Source organism: Capra hircus, chromosome 21 (assembly GCF_001704415.2).
Source record: "Capra hircus breed San Clemente chromosome 21, ASM170441v1, whole genome shotgun sequence".
NCBI lineage: Eukaryota > Metazoa > Chordata > Mammalia > Artiodactyla > Bovidae > Capra > Capra hircus.
In genome coordinates this window covers 20,563,458-20,585,445 of record NC_030828.1, presented here as the reverse complement: position 1 = coordinate 20,585,445, position 21,988 = coordinate 20,563,458, and the positions used below count along the sequence as shown (strand labels likewise).

Genomic DNA, 21,988 nt, shown 5'->3' with positions numbered 1-21,988 from the left:
TTTATAATGTCAACATTTCTCGTATGCACGTGGATCAATGCATTTAACCAATTTCTCATTTTGGAATAATGAGTTGTTGCTTCCCACTTCCCCCGAAATAAGACTACTGAGATGCACGTTCCTGAGGGTAAATCTTTTCACACATCCACAGTCATTTTATTATAAATTCTAAACTGCAAATGCTGGGTCTAATGCTCAATATATTTAAAAGGCTTTTTTATACATATCGTCAACAGTCCTTTGGGCAGCTAATTCCCATTTGCAGCTCTATCTGCAATATAAGGACGTGCTCCATTCACCCCCCACTAAGGTATTAAAAGAAAATACAAACCCTACCAATTTGGGGTCGCAGGTACCTTTTAAAAGGAACTGCATTAAAGATCCCTTAATTCCACCATTCGCTATCTACCATGGAGAGACAGCCCCTTTGCACGAGGAGGCACATATGTAATTCACTACAGCACTGTTTGTAATACCAAAAAGTAAAGATGTTCCCTAATGTTCGGAACGTTCTGCAGTGTCAAGCGAAAGGCACGACCGTGCGTGTTAACGCAGACCCCGACAAAGGGAGGCGCCCGCTTCGTCTTCACCTGGGAGCGCGGCTGCTTTTGCGGTTTCTGCTTCTCCATCCCATCCTTTTCCGACGGGCTCGGCTTTGCGCAGGGCCGGGATTCTGCGTCAAGCAGTCACTCTAGACAAAGGGCAGAGAGCCGCGTTCGCGTCCTGGCCAGGCCCTGAGTGGGCAACCCACGCCGGCCAAGGTGACGGCCCTCCCCAGCCTTGGTGTCCGCAGCAGTCTTTCGCCGCCATCCAGCCACCCATCCTAGAGAGCCTTCCTCCAAGGCTTGCCGGAAAGCCGGACTCTTCGTGGTCAGGCCCCTGGGCGCCGGCACATGTTTCCGGGGACCACTCTCAGCAGCGCACCAGCCGGAAGCGTCCTTGTTGTGGCGGAAGGAGAGGCTCTCTGGAAGCAGCCGGTGGTGAAAGGAGCGTGGCGGGCAAAGATGATTCAGGCGATTCTGGTTTTCAATAACCACGGGAAGCCGCGGCTGGTCCGCTTCTACCAGCGTTTCGTGAGTGCGCAGCTTCGTCACGTCCTTTCAGGGCGCCTGCGCCCCCTTCCCTTTTTTGGGGCCGTACGGCGCTCGCGGCCACCGCCCGCAGACCTCGGGGTCCGGCAACATGAGTGACCCCAGACTCAGCCTTCCGCGGACGGCAAGTCCCGGAAGGACTCTTCCAGTCTCAGGCCTTGGGTCCCACGCCCCGCTGCACCGGCTCTTTCCTCCCTCTTCCTGGACCCCGACATTTCTGTGCCATTCTGGGACACTTCTCCCAGAGTCTCGGGGCACTTTAAATGGTGATGGGGGTGTGCCTCCCTGACAGCTTGAACGAAGTCTTATTAATCTTGTTGGTCGTTAAACGCAGTTTCCCGAGGAGGAAGAAATATACAGCTTTTTAATGGTTTTGCTTTAGCCAGAGGATTTGAAAAATGATTTTTTGGAATTATTTTACTTCAGTGTAGGCTAGAAGTGCCCAGGGACTAGACATCTTTCATTCTGTAGAATTGAAGAAAGTTTCAAAGTGGGAAATATTGAGAAATTATAAATGCTGCCGCGTGAGGGCTCAGTGAGTGATAATGCAAGTTCGAATTTTCCAAAGACGTTCCTCTGAAAAAATAAGCATCATCATTTGCCTCCTGCACCCCGACGTTTTATTTCTTCGTGGCTAGGTTTCAAAATGTTACGTACATAATTGGTGGACTGAGAAAACCATAAAGGGGAAAGTGTCAGAAAACTTACGTTCAGGCCTCAGCAACACCTTTTTTTTTTAATCCTTGTGTCAAGTTAACAAACCTCTTTCAGACTTTATTTCCTCTTGTTAAATAGAATGAATAGAAATGAAAGAAATTTTGGGGTACCTTTTAAATAGAATTTTGTAGCTTGGTTGCATTTTATTAAATCGATTATCGATTTATATTAACATTCAGTAACTATTCAGTTTGCATTTGTGGGTCAGTTTTCCTCAGGTTTTTAAAAGTGTTATTGTGATATGTTACATACCACAGTTCACCTTTTAAAAATATACATGGAATGGTTTTTACTACTTTAAAAGTTATGCAACCATCACCACAATTTTAGAATATTTTCATTATCCCCAAAAGGAATCCCTACCCATTAGCAATTATTCTGTATTTCCTCCTCAATTCCCCTAGTCTTAGGCAACCAATGATGTGTTTTCTCTCTCTCTAAATTTGCCTGTTCTGGACATTTCATGTAAAATGGAATCACAATATGTGGGCTTTTATTACTGACTTCTTTCTTTTAGTATAATGTTTTCAAGGTTCATCCATGTTGTAGTGTTACCAGTTCTTTATTCCTTTTTATTGCCAAATTACATTCCATAGATAGGTTTCCCAGATGGTGCTAGTGATAAAGAACCTGCCTGCCTATGCAGGAGACATAAGAGACCTGGGTTCAGTGACTGGGTGGGGAAGATCCCCTGGAGGAGGAAATGGCAACCCACTCCAGTATTCTTGCCTGGAGAATCCCATGGATGGAGGAGCCTGGTGGGCTGCTGTCCACAGGGTTGTATTGAGACGCTAGTAAAGTGACTTGGCACATATCGCATTGAGTGGATCTATCACATTTTGATTATCCATTCATCAGATGCTGTTTCTACCTCTGGCTCTTGTGAATAATTCTGCTATAAACATTCATGTACAAGCTTTTTGTGTGAGTGTGTATTTTCATTTCTTTTAGGTATGTGTCTCGGAGTAGAATTACTGAGTCACATAGTGACTTTGTAGTTGTCATTTGGATGAACCGCCAAACTGCTTTCTAAAGTGGCTATACCATTTTACATTCCTATCAACAATATATAAGAAGTACAGCTTGGGACTTCCCTGATGGTCCAGAGGTTGAGAATCCGCCTTCCAATGGAGGGGACTCAGGTTGAATCCTTGATTGGGGATCTAAGATCCCATGTGCCCTGGGGCAACTACTGAGCCTGTATGCTGCAACTAAGACTCAACGCAGCCAAAATAAATATTTTTTTAAATTCTAATTTTTCTAGCTCTGTCAACATTTTCTATTATCGTTTTGATCAGAGACATTTTAGTAGGTGTTAAGTAGATTCTCCTTGTGGTTTTGTTTTTTTTCTAATGACTGATTATTTTCGTCCCGTTACTGACATTTGTATGTCTTCTTTGGAGAGCGTAGGATTTTTAAGAACTAAATTAGCTCCTTAGTGAAAATAACCTTGGAAACTGCAAAGTACTAAAAGATATGAAGGATTATGAAAATCACTGACAGATGTAAGCATTTGGTAATTTACTATTTTGTTGAATTAGAAATTAGGTAGCCTCACCATTTCATACTGCTTACCCACTGACTACCATCACTTCCCGGTACAGTCAGATAAAAGACTATAGTTTTCAAGATTTTTTTTTGGTTTAAAAATGCTGGTGCTTAGCGTGTTTTGTATTTCTGGGTACGCAGAGTTAAACATTTACAGCATCCTGGCATCTGTGAACTTTGTGAGTTCTTTTAAATGGAAACCAAAAAATAGTGATTGATTTACTTAAACTTACAGTGACCAGTTATTAGCAAGTTTTTATTATTCATCCATTCATTAAATATGGAGAGCCACTGTGTACCTGTGTAAGTCAAAGTTATGAAAAGTAATTGCTCCACAATGTTTCCTCTTTTTTCTTCTGTTTCTTTTAAATAACCAACCACTTCTAGCCTAAATTCAGTGCTCTAGAGGGAAAGGGGTTAATGTTACTTGAGTTTATTTTCTGACTCTGAGGGTAAGTCCAGTCTGATGGTTTTCTTAAGCTTTGCTACTCAAAATGGTTCTCAGATCAGCAGCGTTCTTATTACCTGGAAACTTGTTAGAACTGCAGTCTCAGGACCTACCCCAGACCTACTAAATTAGCCTGCATTTTAACAGTATTTCCAGGTGATTCATTATTCAAACTCACTGAGTTGTTGTTGCTTTTTTTTTGGCTGAGACACCTCGCTTGAGATATCTTAGTTCCCCTGCCAGAGACTGAACCTGTGTCCTTGGCAGTGAAAGCGCAGAGTCCTAACCATTGGACTGCTGGGAAAATCCCATTATACATTGAGATTTGAGAGCACTGGTCTAGAGCTTTTAATTTTGTCTTTTTTTTTTTTTTTTGGCCAAGAGACATGTGGGATCTTAGTTCCTCAACTAGGGATTTGAATCCACACCCCTAGCAGTGGAAGTGCAGAGTCTTAACCACAAGACTGCCAGGGAAGTCCCTGTTTTTGTTTTAATAACTGATTTCTCCATATCCTTTTTTTTAACATACTTAATATGAACCTCTTATGTATAAATAGAAATCAAATGTGGGTCATCAAGAGATCCCATCACATTTGAGCTTTCTGGTGTGTAGTAAGTGAATAGTAAGTGAAAAAAGCTATTTATAGTTCTGCAATTGTTCAAGATTCAAATCTCTCAATAGAATATTTTCTGCTTTCTCAGTAGTACTTTGTTGGTCACACAGCATCTTATATATAATGTCTGTATTACCGGTATTCAGTTCAGTTTAGTCGCTCAGTTGTTTCCAACTCTGCAACCCCATAGACTGCAGCATGCCAGGCTTCCCTGTCCATCACCAGCTCCCAGAGCTTGCTCAAATTCATGTCCATCAAGTCGGTGATGCCATCCAACTATCTCATCCTCTGTCGTCCCCTTCTCCTCCTGCCTTCAGTCTTTCCCAGCATCAAGGTCTTTTCCAGTGAGTCAGTTCTTCGCAGCAGGTGGCCAAAGTATTGGAGTTTCAGCTTCAGCATCAGTCCTTCTAATGAATATTCAGGATTGATTTCTTTTAGGATTGACTGATTTGATCTCCTTGCGGTCCAAGGGACTCTCATGTAGGTTTTTAAAACATGTACATGATTACATCTTGACTTCCTTACAGTGGTAGATCTATTGACATTTGTTATTTGTCCTGGCATAGATGTTTTCTTGGAGAAGGCAATGGCACCCCACTCCAGTACTCTTGCCTGGAGAATCCCATGGGTGGAGGAGCCTGGTGGGCTGTAGTCAATGGGGTCTCGAAGAGTCGGACATGACTGAGCGACTTCACTTTCACTTTTCACTTTCATGCATTGGAGAAGGAAATGGCCACCCACTCCAGTGTTCTTGCCTGGAGAATCCCAGGGACGGGGGAGCCTGGTGGGCTGCCGTCTATGGGGTCGCACAGAGTCGGACACGACTGAAGTGACTCAGCAACAGATGTTTTCTAGAGTAATATAAAATGTTTCAGGACTGTGCCTTCTAGGTATTCTTTAACCTTGTATGAGAATTCTTTGACCTTGTATGAGAAATATCAGCTCACCTAGCAAGACAGTAATGGTTAGGGACTAGATATCTAGGTAAACATACCCTATTCTATTTCCTGTAACAGAGCCTTTTCCATTTTCTATGGCTTCTCCTCTTATTTTTCTTTTACTCATCATTTCTGTCTTTTCAGGAAGCTGGTACCAAGTGTTCAGATCATTCCTGTTTGGAAGGGATATAGTTTTTCAGGCTTTTCCACTGACTCGCTTTATTTCTTTTATTCCATAGCCAGAAGAAATTCAGCAGCAGATTGTTCGAGAGACCTTTCATCTAGTTCTCAAGCGGGATGACAACATCTGTAACTTCTTGGAGGGTGGAAGGTAAATCATCAGTTTTCTCCCCATATATCCAGTTTCGGGTGGCCTTTATCATGCCATTATTGCTTCAGGCAGTGCTTAAGTGGTGAGTATCTGATGCAATTGAGCTGAGCTGATCATAGTCTGCTCAGGGAGAGACTCAGCTCTGTTTGGGAAGCTATTAAATGATTGTGCTTCAGATATTTATATGTTTGGTTCCTGGGAGGATGCTGCTGTTCAGTCACTTCAGTCGTGTCCAACTCTGTGCAACCCGATAGACGGCAGCCCACCAGGCTCCCCCGTCCCTGGGATTCTCCAGGCAAGAACACTGGAGTGGGTGGCCATTTCCTTCTCCAGTGCATGAAAGTGAAAAGTGAAAGTGAAGTCGCTCAGTCGTGTCCGACTCTTTGCGACCCCATGGATTGCAACCTACCAGGCTCCTCCGTCCATTGCATTTTCCAGGCAAGAGTACTGGAGTGGGGTGCCATTACCTTCTCCGTCCTGGGAGGATGGGTAGAAGAAAAAATGAAGTAAAATGGCTTTAGGCACCTCTGCCAAATTTGGTTGTCCTTCAGCTGGTGGAGATGGCCTATTGTTTGGCCTACCCTCCTGCTTTCTTTTGGGCCCGTTTTCATTCCTTGGCACAGAGCTTCTCTTTGATATGTTCAATTCAAATACAAGCTTTTAAATGTTTCCCATCTTCCACAGTTTGATTGGTGGCTCTGACTACAAACTGATTTATCGGCATTATGCTACCCTCTACTTTGTATTTTGTGTGGATTCCTCAGAGAGTGAACTTGGGATCTTGGACCTCATCCAGGTATGTGTAGCAGGTAATGATGGTAGCCACTTCAGGAAGTTTGGTCTGGATTTTTAGTAGCTAAAAATCTGTAGTAGCTAAAAATTTTTGATCTGTATGTAGATCCTTAAGTCAGTCTCTTTATCGATACTGGTAAACGTTGCCGCATGTCCACCAGGTGGTGCTGTGAGAAAGCTCCTTAGCAGCCCTCAACCATTCTTAGCGCTTTTAGGTTCTCTGCTTCTCCAGCTCTCCCTGCCCTTGGCTTTCTTTTGAGTCTGATACCAATTCCTATGTGTATACTCCCCCCACCCCGCACCTGAAGCAAGTAGCTCAGTTCTCCATGGATACTCACCAGGGGTCCCCCAAATTTACCCAGTTCTGACACTTATCTACCTGAAGATGGACATTGACGTCAGGTCCGGGTTGTCTGTCGCCTGTGCATTTGACTGACAGCCCATTTGATTGACTAGGCCCAAGATTGCCTCCTCACATGATTTCCTCCTCAGGTTCAGTTAATTTGCTTGAGTGGCTTACAGAACTTTATAGAGAAACATTTTACTCTCTGCTAGCTTAATGTGAAAAGATATAACTTAGGAATAGTCAGATGGAAGAGATGCATAGCACAAGGCAGGGGAAAAAGGGCGTGGAGCTTCTGTGCCCTCTCCAGGCGTGCCACCCTCCTCAAATCTCCACGTTTACTAACACAGAAACTCTGAAACCTATCCCTTTTAGGTTTTATGGAGGCCCCTTTACATAGGCATGATTGATTGTATCATTGCCCATTGGTGATTGATTGAGTCTGCATCCCCTCTCCCCTCCCAGAGATCAGTAAGTGGGACTCAAAGTTCCCAGTCATACAGTTGGTTCCCATGGCAACCAGCCCCTATTCTTTGATGCTTTCCAAAAGTTAACCTTATTAGCAGAACAAGGCAACCCTATCACTTTGGAAATTCCAAGGTTTTTAGGAGCCAGCAACAAGGATGAATACCAAATACTTGTCATTATAAATTATACTATCATGTCATGTTTTAAAATTTTTTTTCAAGTATCAAACTAAATGATATTTTAAAATACATACTTTATATTTTCACTTGTAATTCTAGCCTGAAACAAAGGAACTTGATGTTTTGTCTAATACGTACAGTCTTGATATAGGTAAACATGATTTTTTAAGGCTTTTTGAAAATTAGAAATGGCTTACAGATTTGTTTTCATTACTTTCATGGAAATTGAGGTATGTGGGACCCTATACTGGGAACCATTAATTAGGACAATTCCATTATTTGGTACATGATATTCTGGATAGACTTTGTGTGACTTCAACAAGTCACTTTAAGTTGAAAGCACTCAAAAAGAGCATGTGTAAAACCTAATAACACCAATTATAGAAAACTCTAGGTATAAAATATAAACTTTACTTCTTTACAATTATATTTTGTTAAGATAAAATTAAAGAAGCTAAATTTAATAAACTTTAGGATAAAGAAATGGAAATTTTGAATGTGTATTTTTATTTTACATATACTGTACTCTTCCAAAAAGTTATATTCTTAGATATAGCAACTTTTCATTTAATGTATATATTTTACCCATTCACATTCAGGAAATGATTTAGTATTAGTTTAGAAAGTTCATGTATCATATTCACTTATCATATATAAAAGTATAAATAAATACTGGAAATAGCCAAAAGGGACTCATCTCTGTGGTAGTTTTAAATGCTTTCTTAACACCCCAGTCAGATTGGGTATTGAGAGTCAGTGTGGCGTAACAGAAAGAGTTCAAGATCTAGAATCAGAAAACCTAGGTGTGAGTCATGGATCCCCCATCTGGTATAGAAATCTTAGGTTGTAAAGATGGAAACAGACTTGCAGAGAACAAATGGATGTTGGTCAGGGATGGAGCATGGAGGTGGAGGGCAGCACAGGCAATGGGGACTGAGAGTGCAGACCTCTGGGTATCAAACAGATGAGCCGGGGATATAGTATACAACTTAAGGAATGTGGCCCATAATATTGCAGTAACTGTGTTTGGAAACAGATGGTTACTAGTCTTATTGTGTTGATTGTATCATAATATATGCAAATGTTAAATCACTACGTAGTATACCTGAAGCTAACATTATGTTGTATGTCAACTATATTTCAACTAAAAAAATCCAAAATACTATGTCGTAGAATTCAATTGTGACAATGTATTAAGCATTTTACACTATAGAATGCTATAGGAATGTGCATGTAACGCATGTATTAGAAAATAAATGAAATATAGCGGTCATCTATTTTTTAAATTGAGATGCAGTTTTTGGAGGAGATGCACTTCAGATATCTATGTTAACAAGACAAAGAGAAATGTAACTTTATAATATTATGGACATTTATTAAATACTTAGGGTGTATTGGATTTGGGAAGATAGATAAAAAGTGAAAATAATAGGAAGTAGGAGGTTTGATCTTTTAAAAGACAATAAAATCAATAGTTATCCTAATAAAAAGAGAATAAAAGTCAGAAAAAGAAACCATCAAAATGTTTTTAGAGGTTGAAATACATAGTTATAATGTCAATGTATTTGACATAACTGACTCCAAAAAATAAATATCCAACGTAGGTCCACAGAAAGACCTTGAATCTAATATCCTGATGAAATAAGAAAGGTTAAATGAAAAACTGACTCCCTAATAGACTCAGTAGATTTTTTTAAAATGTTAAAGTACATGAAAACCTCTATTATGTAAGTTATTTTTTAAACTCAGACTAAAAAAAGTCATCCTGCTTAAGTGTATTTTATGGAGTAGATTGGTTATGATCCAAAAGCCTCTCAAAAAGAAAATATTAGTTAGATACTACATATTACTATTGGACAGAATCATTAAATAAAATCTTAGCCAGTTATTTATTGAAGCAAGGAGTCATGAGACCTGTCTCTTGTTTTGGATTCTCCCATCAACAAGCAGTATGATCTTGAATCATTCATGTTTTGTTGGTGTAAGGGTTTTTGTTTCATGTTTTGGCTCTGTGTGTATGAGCATTTGTTTTGATTTATAAGTAAGATGTTCTTTTCTAACTAAATTTTTTTTTCCTCCGGAATACTGCATACTAAAAGAATTATTCATTATGTTCTAATAGTCTTTATTCCAAGGATACAAGTCAGATTAACAGTGAAATATTCTTTTGTGTGTGCTTAGTTGCTCAGTCATGTCCAGCTCTTTGCAACCCCATGGAGTGTAGCCCATCAGGCTCCTCTATCCATGGGGATTCTCCAGGCAAGAATACTGGAGTGGGTTGCCATTTCCTCCTCCAGGGGAATCTTCCCACCCCAGGAATTGAACCCAGGTCTCCTGCATTGCAGGTGAACTCTTTACCATCTGAGCCACGTCTCTGTTATAGCAATAAGAAAGATAGTAGAAACTAATGTAATTTCATCCAGTAGATGCTCAGAGAAATAATTACCCAGATTATTTTTCTGAATTACTCTTAAATTGGAATAGAAAGTATTTTTATTTGGTTATTTAATGCATGTTTATTCAGTGTTTATTGTTGAAGAAATAATACACTTAGTGGCTCAAAATTCAAAAGGTATACCAAGAGTATATACTGAAAACTTCTTTTCTTCTCCTCTCCCCCAGTCACCCAGAAACAACCAATTTTAGTTCTAAAACCAAGAGCCAGAGTTTTCTCAGGGGAGAAATCTACAGACATTTTTCAAAAGGGTGTCTCTTACTGTTCACTCTAATTTGAGCAAACATTTGTAATGAGTGATTAAATAAGAAATGAATAAGTAACATAGTTAAGGAGGAGAGCGGTAAGTTATCACTGTGAGATGGCCTGATATTGTACCTAGAAAACCTTAAAAAAAAAAAAGTGAGCAGAGATTGTAACAGGTAATGAATGATATGAGCAAAATGGCAGAATATGAGATCAGTTTATCAAAACTGAATTTCCTCTTTCTTGTGAAAGCAGCTAGAAAATTCGTAATTAAAGAAATTTCACTTACGGTAGTGGTAGTGACAAAGGATATTTAATGTTTGGAAATTAACTTAGTATGGAATACTTGACATTGAGTCCAGTAAAACTGAAAAATCCTAAAGGAAGAACATAAAGGAATTCTTGAAATAAGTGGAACTACAAGCCCTCTCCTTACTGGGAAGAGAGCAAAGATGACAGTAGGGATCAATAGATGAAATGGGAAACCAAGTAGAAATCCAGGAACTCTTGTTGAACTTGGTGAAGAGAAAGTTTATCAGGAAAAATGAATGGCCAAGAAATGCAGAAATATGTTTTGAGAAGAAAAGGGCAGTAATGAGTGATTGGCTTTACTAGGCTTCAGAATATGTAATGATTGCAGATGAAATTCTTATCCACCTGGAAAATCCAAACAAACTGGAAAACAGAACTAGCGGTAGAATTCAGGGACTGGATGCAGGTTTAATGTATAAAAATTAGTAGCTTTCCCTTAGCAATAATAAGTTAGAAAACATAAAATTTAAAAGGGGCCCGCTCATGATAGCAAAAAATTCCTTCAGGTACCCAGGGATAAATGTAAAAATGTAAGATCTATATGGAGAAAACTTTGAAATTCTGCTGAAAATATGATAAAAGAGCAAAATAAATTAATAAAGCATACCCTTTGCCTTTGAGAAAATTATTAAATTATATATATACGTACATAAGTTACTTTTAAAATGTCAGTACAGTTGACCTTTGAATAACACAGGGGCCAGGGGTGCTGACCCTCCATGCTGTTAAAAATCTGCATATAACTTACAGTGGACCCTCCTGTATACCCAGTTCCTCTGTGTACACAGTTCTTCTGTGTACACATTTCGTCCATATCCATGGTTCCTCATCTTTGGATTCAACCAACTAGAGATTGTATAGTACTATAGTGCTTACTATTGAAAAAAATCTGAGCAGAAGTGGACCTGCTCTGTTCAAACCTGTGTTGTCCAAGGATCAACTGTGCTTCCAGCTTATAAATTACTAAAAACCCAATCAGAATCCCAATAAGATTACTGTTGTTTTTAAGTAATTTTTATTGTGAAACATGTATACATAACAAATATGGAAAACATGCCTATATAGTTTGAAGAATACCAATTTAAAGAAGAAACTGTCACCCAGATTAAGAAACAGTACGTTGCTAGGGCCTTAAATCTCCTATATGTCCCTCCTCAATTGTATCCTTCTCATTCACTTTTTCAGACTTTCAAGTTGATCATTGCTTTGCTTCTCTGTATAGTTTTATCATGTGATATGTATTCCTCAAATGATACTTTGCTAGTTTGGAAAAACTTGAGCGTAAGGAGCAATGTAAGGAAAGGATAATTTCCCACCTTTTATGTAGATTCAGGGGCTGGCAAAACTAAATTGATGTCAGGCGTTAGGATGATGGTTACCTTTGGAGAGAGGGCTTCTAGGGAGCTCTAATGCTGCATTTCAGTATCAGGATGGCGTTTACATGGTATGTTCATTGTGAACTCATTCAGCTGTACCCTTATCATTTGTACACTTTTCTGTTTAAGTCTTATATTTAAAGGCAAATTAAAATTGTTAAGCATGTTAATTATGTTGATTCATGGAAAAGTATTTTGAAGTTAATGTTCATTGAAATTCGCCGGACAGAGCTGTTAACACCACCATGATGAAAAGTTCTTTTGCATGTGTAAGTGGCGGCTTGGGGAAAGGACATATTATAAATAGTTATTTTGTTATTCTTTTTTATATTAATAAATTATGAAAGGGGAAAGAAAGCCACATGTGTCTGCTGGTTATGTTGCTATACTGAAAACAAGGTGGTCCTGTCCTAAGTTGCCCCCTTAAGATTGGGATAAGTGGTTTGGAGTGCATTGGGGTTTTTTGTTGGTTTTTGAGATTTATCATAAGGCAAATAGTATTTTGACTGCCCCCTCTACTTTCTCATGTGACATTTTATGAAGATAGGAATTGTGTATCTATTTCTCCTTGTTTCCTAGGTTTTCGTGGAGACTCTGGACAAGTGTTTCGAGAATGTTTGTGAATTGGATTTGATCTTCCATATGGATAAGGTACTACTCTCCCAAGCCAGGGTTGCTGGGAAGCTAAGAACTTTGACCATCTCTAGCCATCTGGTTTATAGTTTTGGGAGTACTTTGCTAAGATTTGTTACCAGTTTTAACACACACAGGATTATTACTGGGCCTGTATTATCGTTCATTTTTCACAGACAGACTTGTTGGTTTAGGCCAATGATGGCTACAGGCCAGTGGTGAGATAAGTAGGTTTATGTTGATTTTGAAATGAGTATACTCCAGTCACAGTGAAGCTTTGAAATAAACACTGCATGGAGTTGTTTTGGGGTTTTTTTTGACTGCTCTGCAGGGCATCTTAGTCCCCCGACCAGGGATCAAACCCATGTTCCCTACACTGGAAGCACAGAGTCTTAACCACCAGAACGCCAGGGAAGCTCTGGCACAAGGGTTTTTGACTTAGTGAAATTTACATTTTTCCTATAGTGACTGAGACATCAGTAACATATTTTGAGGTCAGGTGATTGATGTTCTGTAGCCTGCCAGGCAGAATTGAAGTGGGCCAAAGTACATGTCCACAGTTACGAGTTGCTAGCATCTAACAGTGACATGGAGAGGGCAATGGCACCCCACTCTAGTACTCTTGCCTGGAAAATCCCAGGGACGGGGGAGCCTGGTGGGCTGCCATCTATGGGGTCACACAGAGTCGGACATGACTGAAATGACTTAGCAGCAACACCAACAGTGACATGGCTAACATCCTCATGTGCAAAATTACATGTGGGAGATAGCCAGGAAGGGGATAGATAGGGGCTTCTTTTATCCAGCTCAGCACACGCTGTACCCAGTGCTGTTCACTGGTGGAGGTGGGTGCATCTTAGGTTTGCTTGGCTCTGGTCTTTCTCCCACCGATTATCACCTCTATGGTCCATGGCCCTTGGAGGGAGATAAAGATGTTTAGGAGACTATTGCTTATTGCTGAGCCATGATCCTTTATTAGTCTGTTCTCATCATGACAAGGCAGGTTATTTTTAGATCCATCACTGTCATCGTGAGGACTTTGACATCTCAGTAGAATCTTCAGTCTCGGTTAACTTTCCCAGAGTTTTCCTGGGGTACTTTCTGCGCCAGTGCAGTGGGTGTTGAAATGGAGTGACGTTTTCTCTCTCAGCATCTGGCTTGGCTGTGTGGCTCCCTGAGCAGCCTGGTACAAGAGAATCACAGAACCTCATTCCTTTTGTATTAATAGGTACTTGACTTGGGGCTCCCTGATAGCCTCACAAGGCTTCTGGGGCTCACCAACGCTTTTGAGGTGGTCAGTCTCTCTTTTCATATGAAAGGATCTTAGAAACTTCAGAGACCTCTTACCCCTCCTCTTTGCAGCTAATAAGAGTTGTTGTAGACCAGGGCTTCCCTGGTGGCTCAGCTGGTAAAGAATCTACCTGCAATGCAGATGACCACAGTTCGATTCCTGGGTTGGGAAGATCCCCTGGAGAAGGGAACAGCTACCCACTCCAGTGTTCTTGCCTGGAGAATTCCATGGACAGAGGAGCCTGGCGGGCTGCAGTCCATGGGGTCACAGAGTTGGACACGACTGAGTGACTTTCACTGTCAGTTGCTAAAGATGCTGCTCTCTGGTAACTTCTGTCAAGGAGAGGCATAGCTCAACTCCATTTTCCTTCTGTACCAGTGGGGAAAAAGGTTAAGAGTAAAGAGACTTGGGAATATGGAAGGAATAGAGGAATGCCTTCCATAGGCCTTATTGTTACTATTATTTTAAAGCAATTTAAAAAAAAAGTGAAATATAAGGTGTTACCTTGGGGTTACCACCTGGTTTCAAAGTGGATTCCTTTTCAGTTGTCACCTGTTGCTTACCAAGCCAGATCCACATCTCAGATCATGATTTTAGGGATAGGTTTTATCAGGGAAAGGAAATTCCCAAGCAATAGAAGAGGAGGCACTGGTCTTCCATCCTCCTGTTGTCCCCATGGGGAGGGCCTGTCTCTGCTAAAGTGGTGCCCTCCCACCTCCCCCCATACCCTCCCCCTTCCCCACAGTGCTCTCTCTTTTTATTAGGCAGCTAAGGGAGCAAACTTACTAGTGAGATACACAAACTGCCTGGATAGTAGACAACCTGTGTTTGGGTGCCAGCTTTCTGTAGAAGTTGTCTTAGAATGCCAGCTGCCTAACATCCGAAAACTCAGGGGCCTATGGGATGATATACCTGGAGGAGGCGGTTGAGGGTCCTGTGGGAAGTTGAGCTTGGGTCCTTTGCATTTTAGTTTACAATTTAGGGTCAGTTTTTAAGTTACAAATGTGCTCATGCACACACACACACATGCCTGTTGCAGTTTTTATTGGAATTGCATTGACTCTATAAAACATTGAGGAGAATTTACTTTTTATAATATCGTTTTATCCGTGTTATGGTATATCTGTTTCTTTAGGTCTTTGAGGTCTCTGTGAACTTTTACAGTTTTTCCCATAGAGATTTTACGTATCTTCTATTAAATTTGTTCTTAGATACCTGTTTTTCTATGTACTGATGTTTTAAATATTCATTTTTTCCTTTATTGCTGCTATCATCATATAGAAATCACTTTATAGAAATCACTTTATTTCTGCATGTTGATGTTCGATTCAGAATTATGTTAGACTCTTACTAATTCTGATATTTTATCTGTAAACATTTTGATCATTTCTTTTCAATCCTGTACATTCCATGTCTTTTTCTTGCTCAACCCTACTGACTAGGAACTCCAATGTAATGTTGAACAGAAGTAGTGATAGTGCTCATCTCATTTTGATCCTGATTTCACAGGGAAGTTCTCTTCCTGTCAGTATTTGCTGTATATATAGTATTTGAAGTATAGTAAATTTGGAGGTAAATGTTCTTTATTAGGTTAAAGGGAGTGTCTTCTCTTTTTAGTGGCTAAGAATTTTTTTGTCATGAAAAGTTGTTAAAATATATCAGGAGCTCTTTCTCCATCTCCTGAGGGAATCACTTTTTTTTTTCCTGTATTATTCTAATATTGTTTTTTAATTATTTGTGAGGAAACTTGCTAAAGCAGTAAAGTAATCTCAGTCCCATCTATTTTATTGCACATGACTTTTGCAGGAAATAAAAGGCCATAAAAATATTGTTCTTTCTCGTATGTCTTATCTTCAGATGAGTTCTATACAGTGTTTTGCTGTGGCTGCACATTTCTTTTACAAGTTGTAAAACTGTTTTATTTTTAGTTGCTCTATGACATCAGGAAATTGCTATCCATATCTCCTAAGGTTTTTGAAAAGTGATGACCCAAGTAACCCGAATCTTACTCTACTCACCGTATGTCAGCAGGTATCTTCCAACAGGTGGCTTTCTTTCAGTGGGATTTCAAGCTCACCTTTGCCCTCAATGTAGAGCAGCTGCTAATCCAGGCATATCTTCTGTTGATAGAAGAAAATGGTCTTTTTACTTAGATAAGGAAAGGATCTATCATAAGACAATAAGAATGTCACCTTTAATGCCATTCTTCTTAATTGAAGAGTCTCTCCACCTCAAGTCAGGATTCCCCTCAGATGGTTTTACACTGTGCATTGGGTCGTCATGGGTAGCTGCCCCATTCGTCTATGCAGTGGTGGCTGGATCAGGAGGCCTGTGTAAGGACCAGAAATGACTGAATTCCTGCGGTCCTGGGAGGTTTTTTTTTTCCTTCCTAAGCTTGAGATTTCTTTCTCACCTTCTAAGTTATTTTTATCAATGTCCTGTTTTTATTACTGCGGCTCTCTTCACCTCTTCTCTCACCCTTTCTTCCTGTATTAAAGAAAGTTTAATTCATTCCATTTCTAGAACTAAGTTCTCTTCCTGTCCCTAATATACATCATAAATCTCACTTCTTCAGCTCACCTCTGAGATGTCTTTATTTGCTCTTTCTTCTGTAACTGCAAATTTCCCCAGATTGCCCCAGTCTCTCACAGAATACAGCTCTCCCATGCTTCTGCTGCTCCTTCTGTCATTTCATTTCCGTCATTTCATTGAAGGTAAACTTCTTCAGTGAGTGAGTGATTTATACCCAGTCTTGCATTTCTACTGTATCTGTTCTTTTTCTGGAGCCTATAGCCTGGTTTTCACCTCTACCCAAAATTCACTGATTATTTCCTAATTCCGCTTGCCGGCCATCATCTTCTTTAATGTTTCTGCAGCATTTGATGCTGTTGATCATTCCATGGATCACTGCCTTAATCCTTTTCCTGCCGTAGTTTCTGTCGCATAGAACTCTCCTGGTTTTTCTCTTATCTCTTCCCACCTTCTACCAGTAAATTATGATGTCAGTCCTCTCTCGCTTTACTCGTTTCCTTCTCATGCTTCCCTCTTAGGTCCCAGTTGCTCAAAGACATTTCTTTCTCATTTCATTCTAGTGTGGTGTTTCTTCTTGCCCCTTCTTACCTGTAGCCGGGTTCAACATGTGTCTCCTGAAAACTGTTTCTTCCCTTAGCTTCCCTCTTTTGGTGGCAGTACCAGTATTCTGTGTCAGGTACATGCAAAGCCTTTCCTTCTTCTCTCGTGCCCCCAACAGCCAGTCAGTCCCTAAAACCTGTGCTTCTTTCCATAGAGTCCTTCTGATATCTTGTTCTTAGATTCACCAATTATTAACATTTGTCACACTTGCATTTGTGTTAATATCTCTCTAGATAGATACCTTTTTTTCCTGAACCATTTGAGAGTTGCAGACATTATAACTTTTCAACCCAAAGTACTTCAGCAGACATCTCCTAAGGACAAGACAGCATGTTATATAATAGTTGTGCATAATTCTCTAACATACTTAATTACAGCATAATTAATTATTAACCACAACATAATTAACTCTCAGGAAATTTAACATTAATAAATACTGTTATCCAATATATAGTTTATGTTTAATTTTCCACATTTGTCCCAGTAATGTCCTTTATATGTATGTATATTTTATGATCCTAGTTTTAGTTATGAGTCAAGCACTGTCTTTAGTTATGGTAGCTCTTGATTTCAGTTGTGACTGTCAGATTTTCTAACTTTATTTTCTCTTATTGTTGGTCCTACACACTGGAATTAGATTCATTTTCTTTCTTTCTTTTTTTTCTTAGATGTTTTCAGTTCATTTATTTATTTATATTTATTCATTCATTTATTTTTTTTATGCCATGTGGGGTCTTAGTTCCCTAATGAGGGATTGAACCAGTGCCCCCTGCAGTGGAAAGCATGGAGTCATAACCACTGGACCAACAGGAGGTCCCCTAGATTCATTCTGCAAACCCTTTAAACGAGCTCCCTTGATCACAAACCTGTTTTGGTCCCCCATTATCAAGCTTTGACACCGTGGCCGGGCATGCAAGGTTCTCTACAATTTGTCCCTGTTCTGTCTTGCCTCACTTACCATTACTTCTAGCCAGATACCTTCTGGCCTAGCCAGACTGAATCAGTCTTCATCTCTTTGTAATTCCTGCTCCAGAGCCTCTGCCTGAATTGCCTTTCAACATCTTAAACAACTGAATCCAGCTTGTCTTTTAAGCTCAGCTCAAGTCCTACCGCCTAAAGATTGTCCTGGTTACTCTGGCCTGTTGTCATCTCTGTGAACAATATGTAGTGCTATTTCTGATTTGTGTACCTTAGTTTATGTAAGTTTGTTTTTCCTTCTTCATTAGACTGTTCTTTTCTTTGTGTTTGCCCTTTTCTCCCTCTTTGGATCTAGCATGGCCCCTTTCACTGTGGGAGGTGTCTCCGTGTGTGTGTCAATAAAGAGTTCTCATGCCTCTAGCCTCACAAATTTCTTCATGACTTAAAGTGCTGCAGGTTGGAGTCAAGTTTGTTTTCATAACCTCTGGCATAGTCCCCAGCTCTCTAGACTGTGCCATTTGGAGCTTATCTTGCCTGGGGCAGTTGGTTCCCTTCCGCTTTCAGAAATCCCACCGAGTACATCCTGGCTGAAGTGGGAATTGGCGTTGATCTTGGTGAATTGAGTTTTGTTCAAAGAAAGTCGTGTGAGTAGCCTCCTATTCTATTCTACTGGTGTCTCAGCAGCAAAGCTGGAACTCAGTTGTGCTTTCACAGTTTTGGTCATCAGAGTCGTGATTTAGTGGCTGTGTCAAGGGAGTGCATCTGGTTTTTATAGATTTCAGTCTGCAGTGGGCTATCTCAGGAGATTTGGAACATATGTTTTGGGGCAGGTCTGAACCCAAGAAACCTTGTAGTATAGAATTTAAAATCTCTGCTAAGTATAGGCTGCTGAAATGGGAAAATGCTGACAGCTCAAAATTGAAACGAGCTGTTGAGCCTTAAGATGAAAGGATTGTAGATAGTAATAATGCATGGTGCTCCTTAAATGTCCCTTCTGAGAACAGAGGCTGTGATAAGAAAGCTCATTAACACCCTCTACACCAGTGATGTTTGAAGGAGATATCCTGATTTCTGTCTCAAAAACTGGAAGAAGAGTAAAGGACACACGTTTTGTGTGGTTTCAGTGAGGAAGGAGGGGCTGTTTGGGCCCAAAAGGGCAAGACATTCTGTTTGAATTTCAGTTCTTATGAAGGGTGGTAGGTGGCATATCTGACTACCTGTGTTTCTGTTTCTGAATGGTCCCAAGAGAGTGGAGGGGAGCTGAGCCCTGCCTTTTGCCCCATTGCATCCTGGGCTCTTCTCTACTGATGCTTGAGAGAGAATTTTGCGGCAGAATATTTTTCAGAGGCCAGTATCTCATTCCATCAGGACAGCTCAGAGATTAGCAATAATATTTTCTTAAATTTCTAACATTGCTATACTTGGTTTAAAAAAAAAAAAAGAAAAGCTCAGTTCAGTTCAGTCGTTCAGTCCTGTCCGACTCTTTGCGACCCCATAAATCGCAGCACGCCGGGCCTCCCTGTTCATCACCAACTCCTGGAGTTCACTCAGACTCACGTCCATCGAGTCGGTGATGCCATCCAGCCATCTCATCCCCTGTCGTCCCCTTCTCCTCCTACCCCCAATCCCTCCCAGCATCAGAGTCTTTTCCAGTGAGTCAGATCTTCACATGAGGTGGCCAAGTACTGGAGTTTCAGCTTTAGCATCATTCCTTCCAAAGAACACCCAGGGCTGATCTCCTTTAGAATGGGCTGGTTGGATCTCCTTGCAGTCCAAGGGACTCTCAAGAGAATTCTCCAACACCACAGTTCAAAAGCATCAATTCTTCAGCGCTCAGCTTTCTTCACAGTCCAACTCTCACATCCATACATGACCACTAGAAAAACCATATCCTTGACTAGATGGACCTTTGTTGGCAAAGTAATGTCTCTGCTTTTGAATATGCTGTCTAGGTTGGTCATAACTTTCCTTCCAAGGAGTAAGTGTCTTTTAATTTCATGGCTGCAGTCACCATCTGCAGTGATTTTGGAGCCTCCCAAAATAAAGTCGGACACTGTTTCCACTGTTTCCCCGTCTATTTCTCATGAAGTGATGGGACCAGATGCCATGATCTTAGTTTTCTGAATGTTGAGCTTTAAGCCAACTTTTTCACTCTTCTTTTCACTTTCATCAAGAGGCTTTTTAGTTCCTCTTCACTTTCTGCCATAAGGGTGGTGTCATCTGCATATCTGAGGTTATTGATAGACTGCTCCAAATTACACTTAACATTGGCTACAGTACACACTATCACTTTCCTTACTTGAACTTTGCACTGCCTCAGCGTGCAGTGTCATTGATTCCCACTTGAAATTGCAGAGAACCCTTTTGGTTTGTTTAATCATTCCTTATTGCCGGTTAAGGGCATTCGGATGACAGTGTACACAAAACAGCCAAATTTGACCTTTAGAGCTATCTGTTTGTATCCGGCCTTTTCAGTAAAACCAGTGTTTGACAAGATTGTAGTTAGAGTAGAGCATATTACTGATGATGTTACTTGGTTGTGTTGTTGCTGCTGCTAAGTCGCTTCAGTTGTGTCTGACTCTGTGTGACCCCATAGATAGCAGCCCACCAGGCTCCCCCATCCCTGGGATTCTCCAGGCAAGAACACTGGAGTAAGTTGCCATTTCCTTCTCCAGTGCATGAAAGTGAAAAGTGAAAGTGAAGTCACTCAGTCATATCCAACTCTTAGCGACCCCATGGACTGTAGCCCCCCAGGCTCTTCCGTCCATGGGATTTTCCAGGCAAGAGTACTGGAGTGGGGTGCCATTGCCTTCTCCAGGTTGTGTTGCAGATAAAACAAATTGTATATCCCTTGATAGCTAATGTGTAGGTGCCCTAGAAGTTTGAAACAGAGATTTAATTGTGGTGTTCTTGCTGTTGTCCTTTAGGATACACAAGAGGATTGGCCTGCTCTGAGATAAAAAACAGAATTTCTTGATCCCTAGTTGAGAACCCTTTTTAGACCTGATGTTTGTATCAGTCTCGGTAGACTTGGTCATGTGTGCTGTGTGTGCTAAGTTGCTTCAGTTGTGTTCAACTCTTTGTGACCCTGTGGACTGTAGCCTTCCAGGCTCCTCTGTCCATGGGATTCTTCAGGCAAGAATACTGGAGTGGGTTACCATTTCCTTCTGCAGGGGATCTTCCCAACTAAGGAATCGAACCCATGTCTCCTGGGGCTCCTGCATTGCAGGTGAATCCTTTGCTGCTGAGCCACTGACTTTAATTTTCAATAGCTTATAGCAGAAAGGTTCACTTCTCACCCATGCTGTGTGGCCATTGCAGTGTCTCTGCCACTGTAGTCACTCGGGTCCAGGCTGATGGAAATCTTCATCAACATGTACTTCCACCTGGGCACTTGATGTGTTGGCTCTTAAAGTGGCATATCCATCACACTCACATTTCATTGGCTAAAGGCAAGTCACACGGCCATGCTTAAAGACCTGGGGAAGTGCAGTCCTACCCATGTGCCCAAGATGGGGGAGAACCTGAAATAGTTTTGAATATACTAATGACTACTACAGGGTTTTTTTTGTTGTTGTTTTCATTTATTTTCTTAGAGGGAAAATAAATCTGACATTTGCTTCGGTATCACTTTATAGGTAAAAACTTAGAAATTTTTAGTATCAGAAAAATAGAGGAACACACTTGTAAGAAGGAAACATGATTGACTCTTAGTAAAAGGCATCTAGTGTAGCCACTTTTCACTTTCTCTAATGAAATACTTGGTATTTGTCTCTTCAATAGTTCTCAAATGAATTTCAGGTGACTTACCAAATTAAAATTCCCTAATAGAATAAATTGCTTCCATATCTGCAAATACTATAAGATATGATATGTAAAATTTTACTGAATTTGTTAATTTCTGTTTCCAAAACCAGAATTTCAGGAGACCACATGGTAGGAACAAAGGTTAAAGGTATGGCAGGGGATAAGGAAGCATGGGAACATTGGGAGTCAAGGCCACTGGGACTGGGAACGTTGCATCAACCCCGGCTAGTCAGAGGGTCTGCCAGCAAAGGCATGAGTGGCATTTTGGTGCAGTGCAATTTCTCATTGAACTGCTGATATCCTTGACTCCCTCTGTTGAATGCCGGTGGGGCCTCTGCCTGATACATTC

General features: G+C 40.7%; 1 protein-coding gene across 1 annotated transcript in view; it reads left to right on the top strand.

The window, feature by feature from the left end:
• Positions 929-21,988, top strand: part of LOC102191560 (AP-3 complex subunit sigma-2) — a 42,206-nt gene continuing 21,146 nt past the window's right edge. The window contains exons 1-4 of the mRNA XM_005694976.3: positions 929-1,073; positions 5,596-5,687; positions 6,372-6,483; positions 12,438-12,509. Of these exons, the coding sequence (XP_005695033.2) occupies positions 1,005-1,073; positions 5,596-5,687; positions 6,372-6,483; positions 12,438-12,509 (345 nt within the window). The 5' untranslated portion in view covers positions 929-1,004. The remainder of the gene's footprint in view (positions 1,074-5,595; positions 5,688-6,371; positions 6,484-12,437; positions 12,510-21,988) is intronic.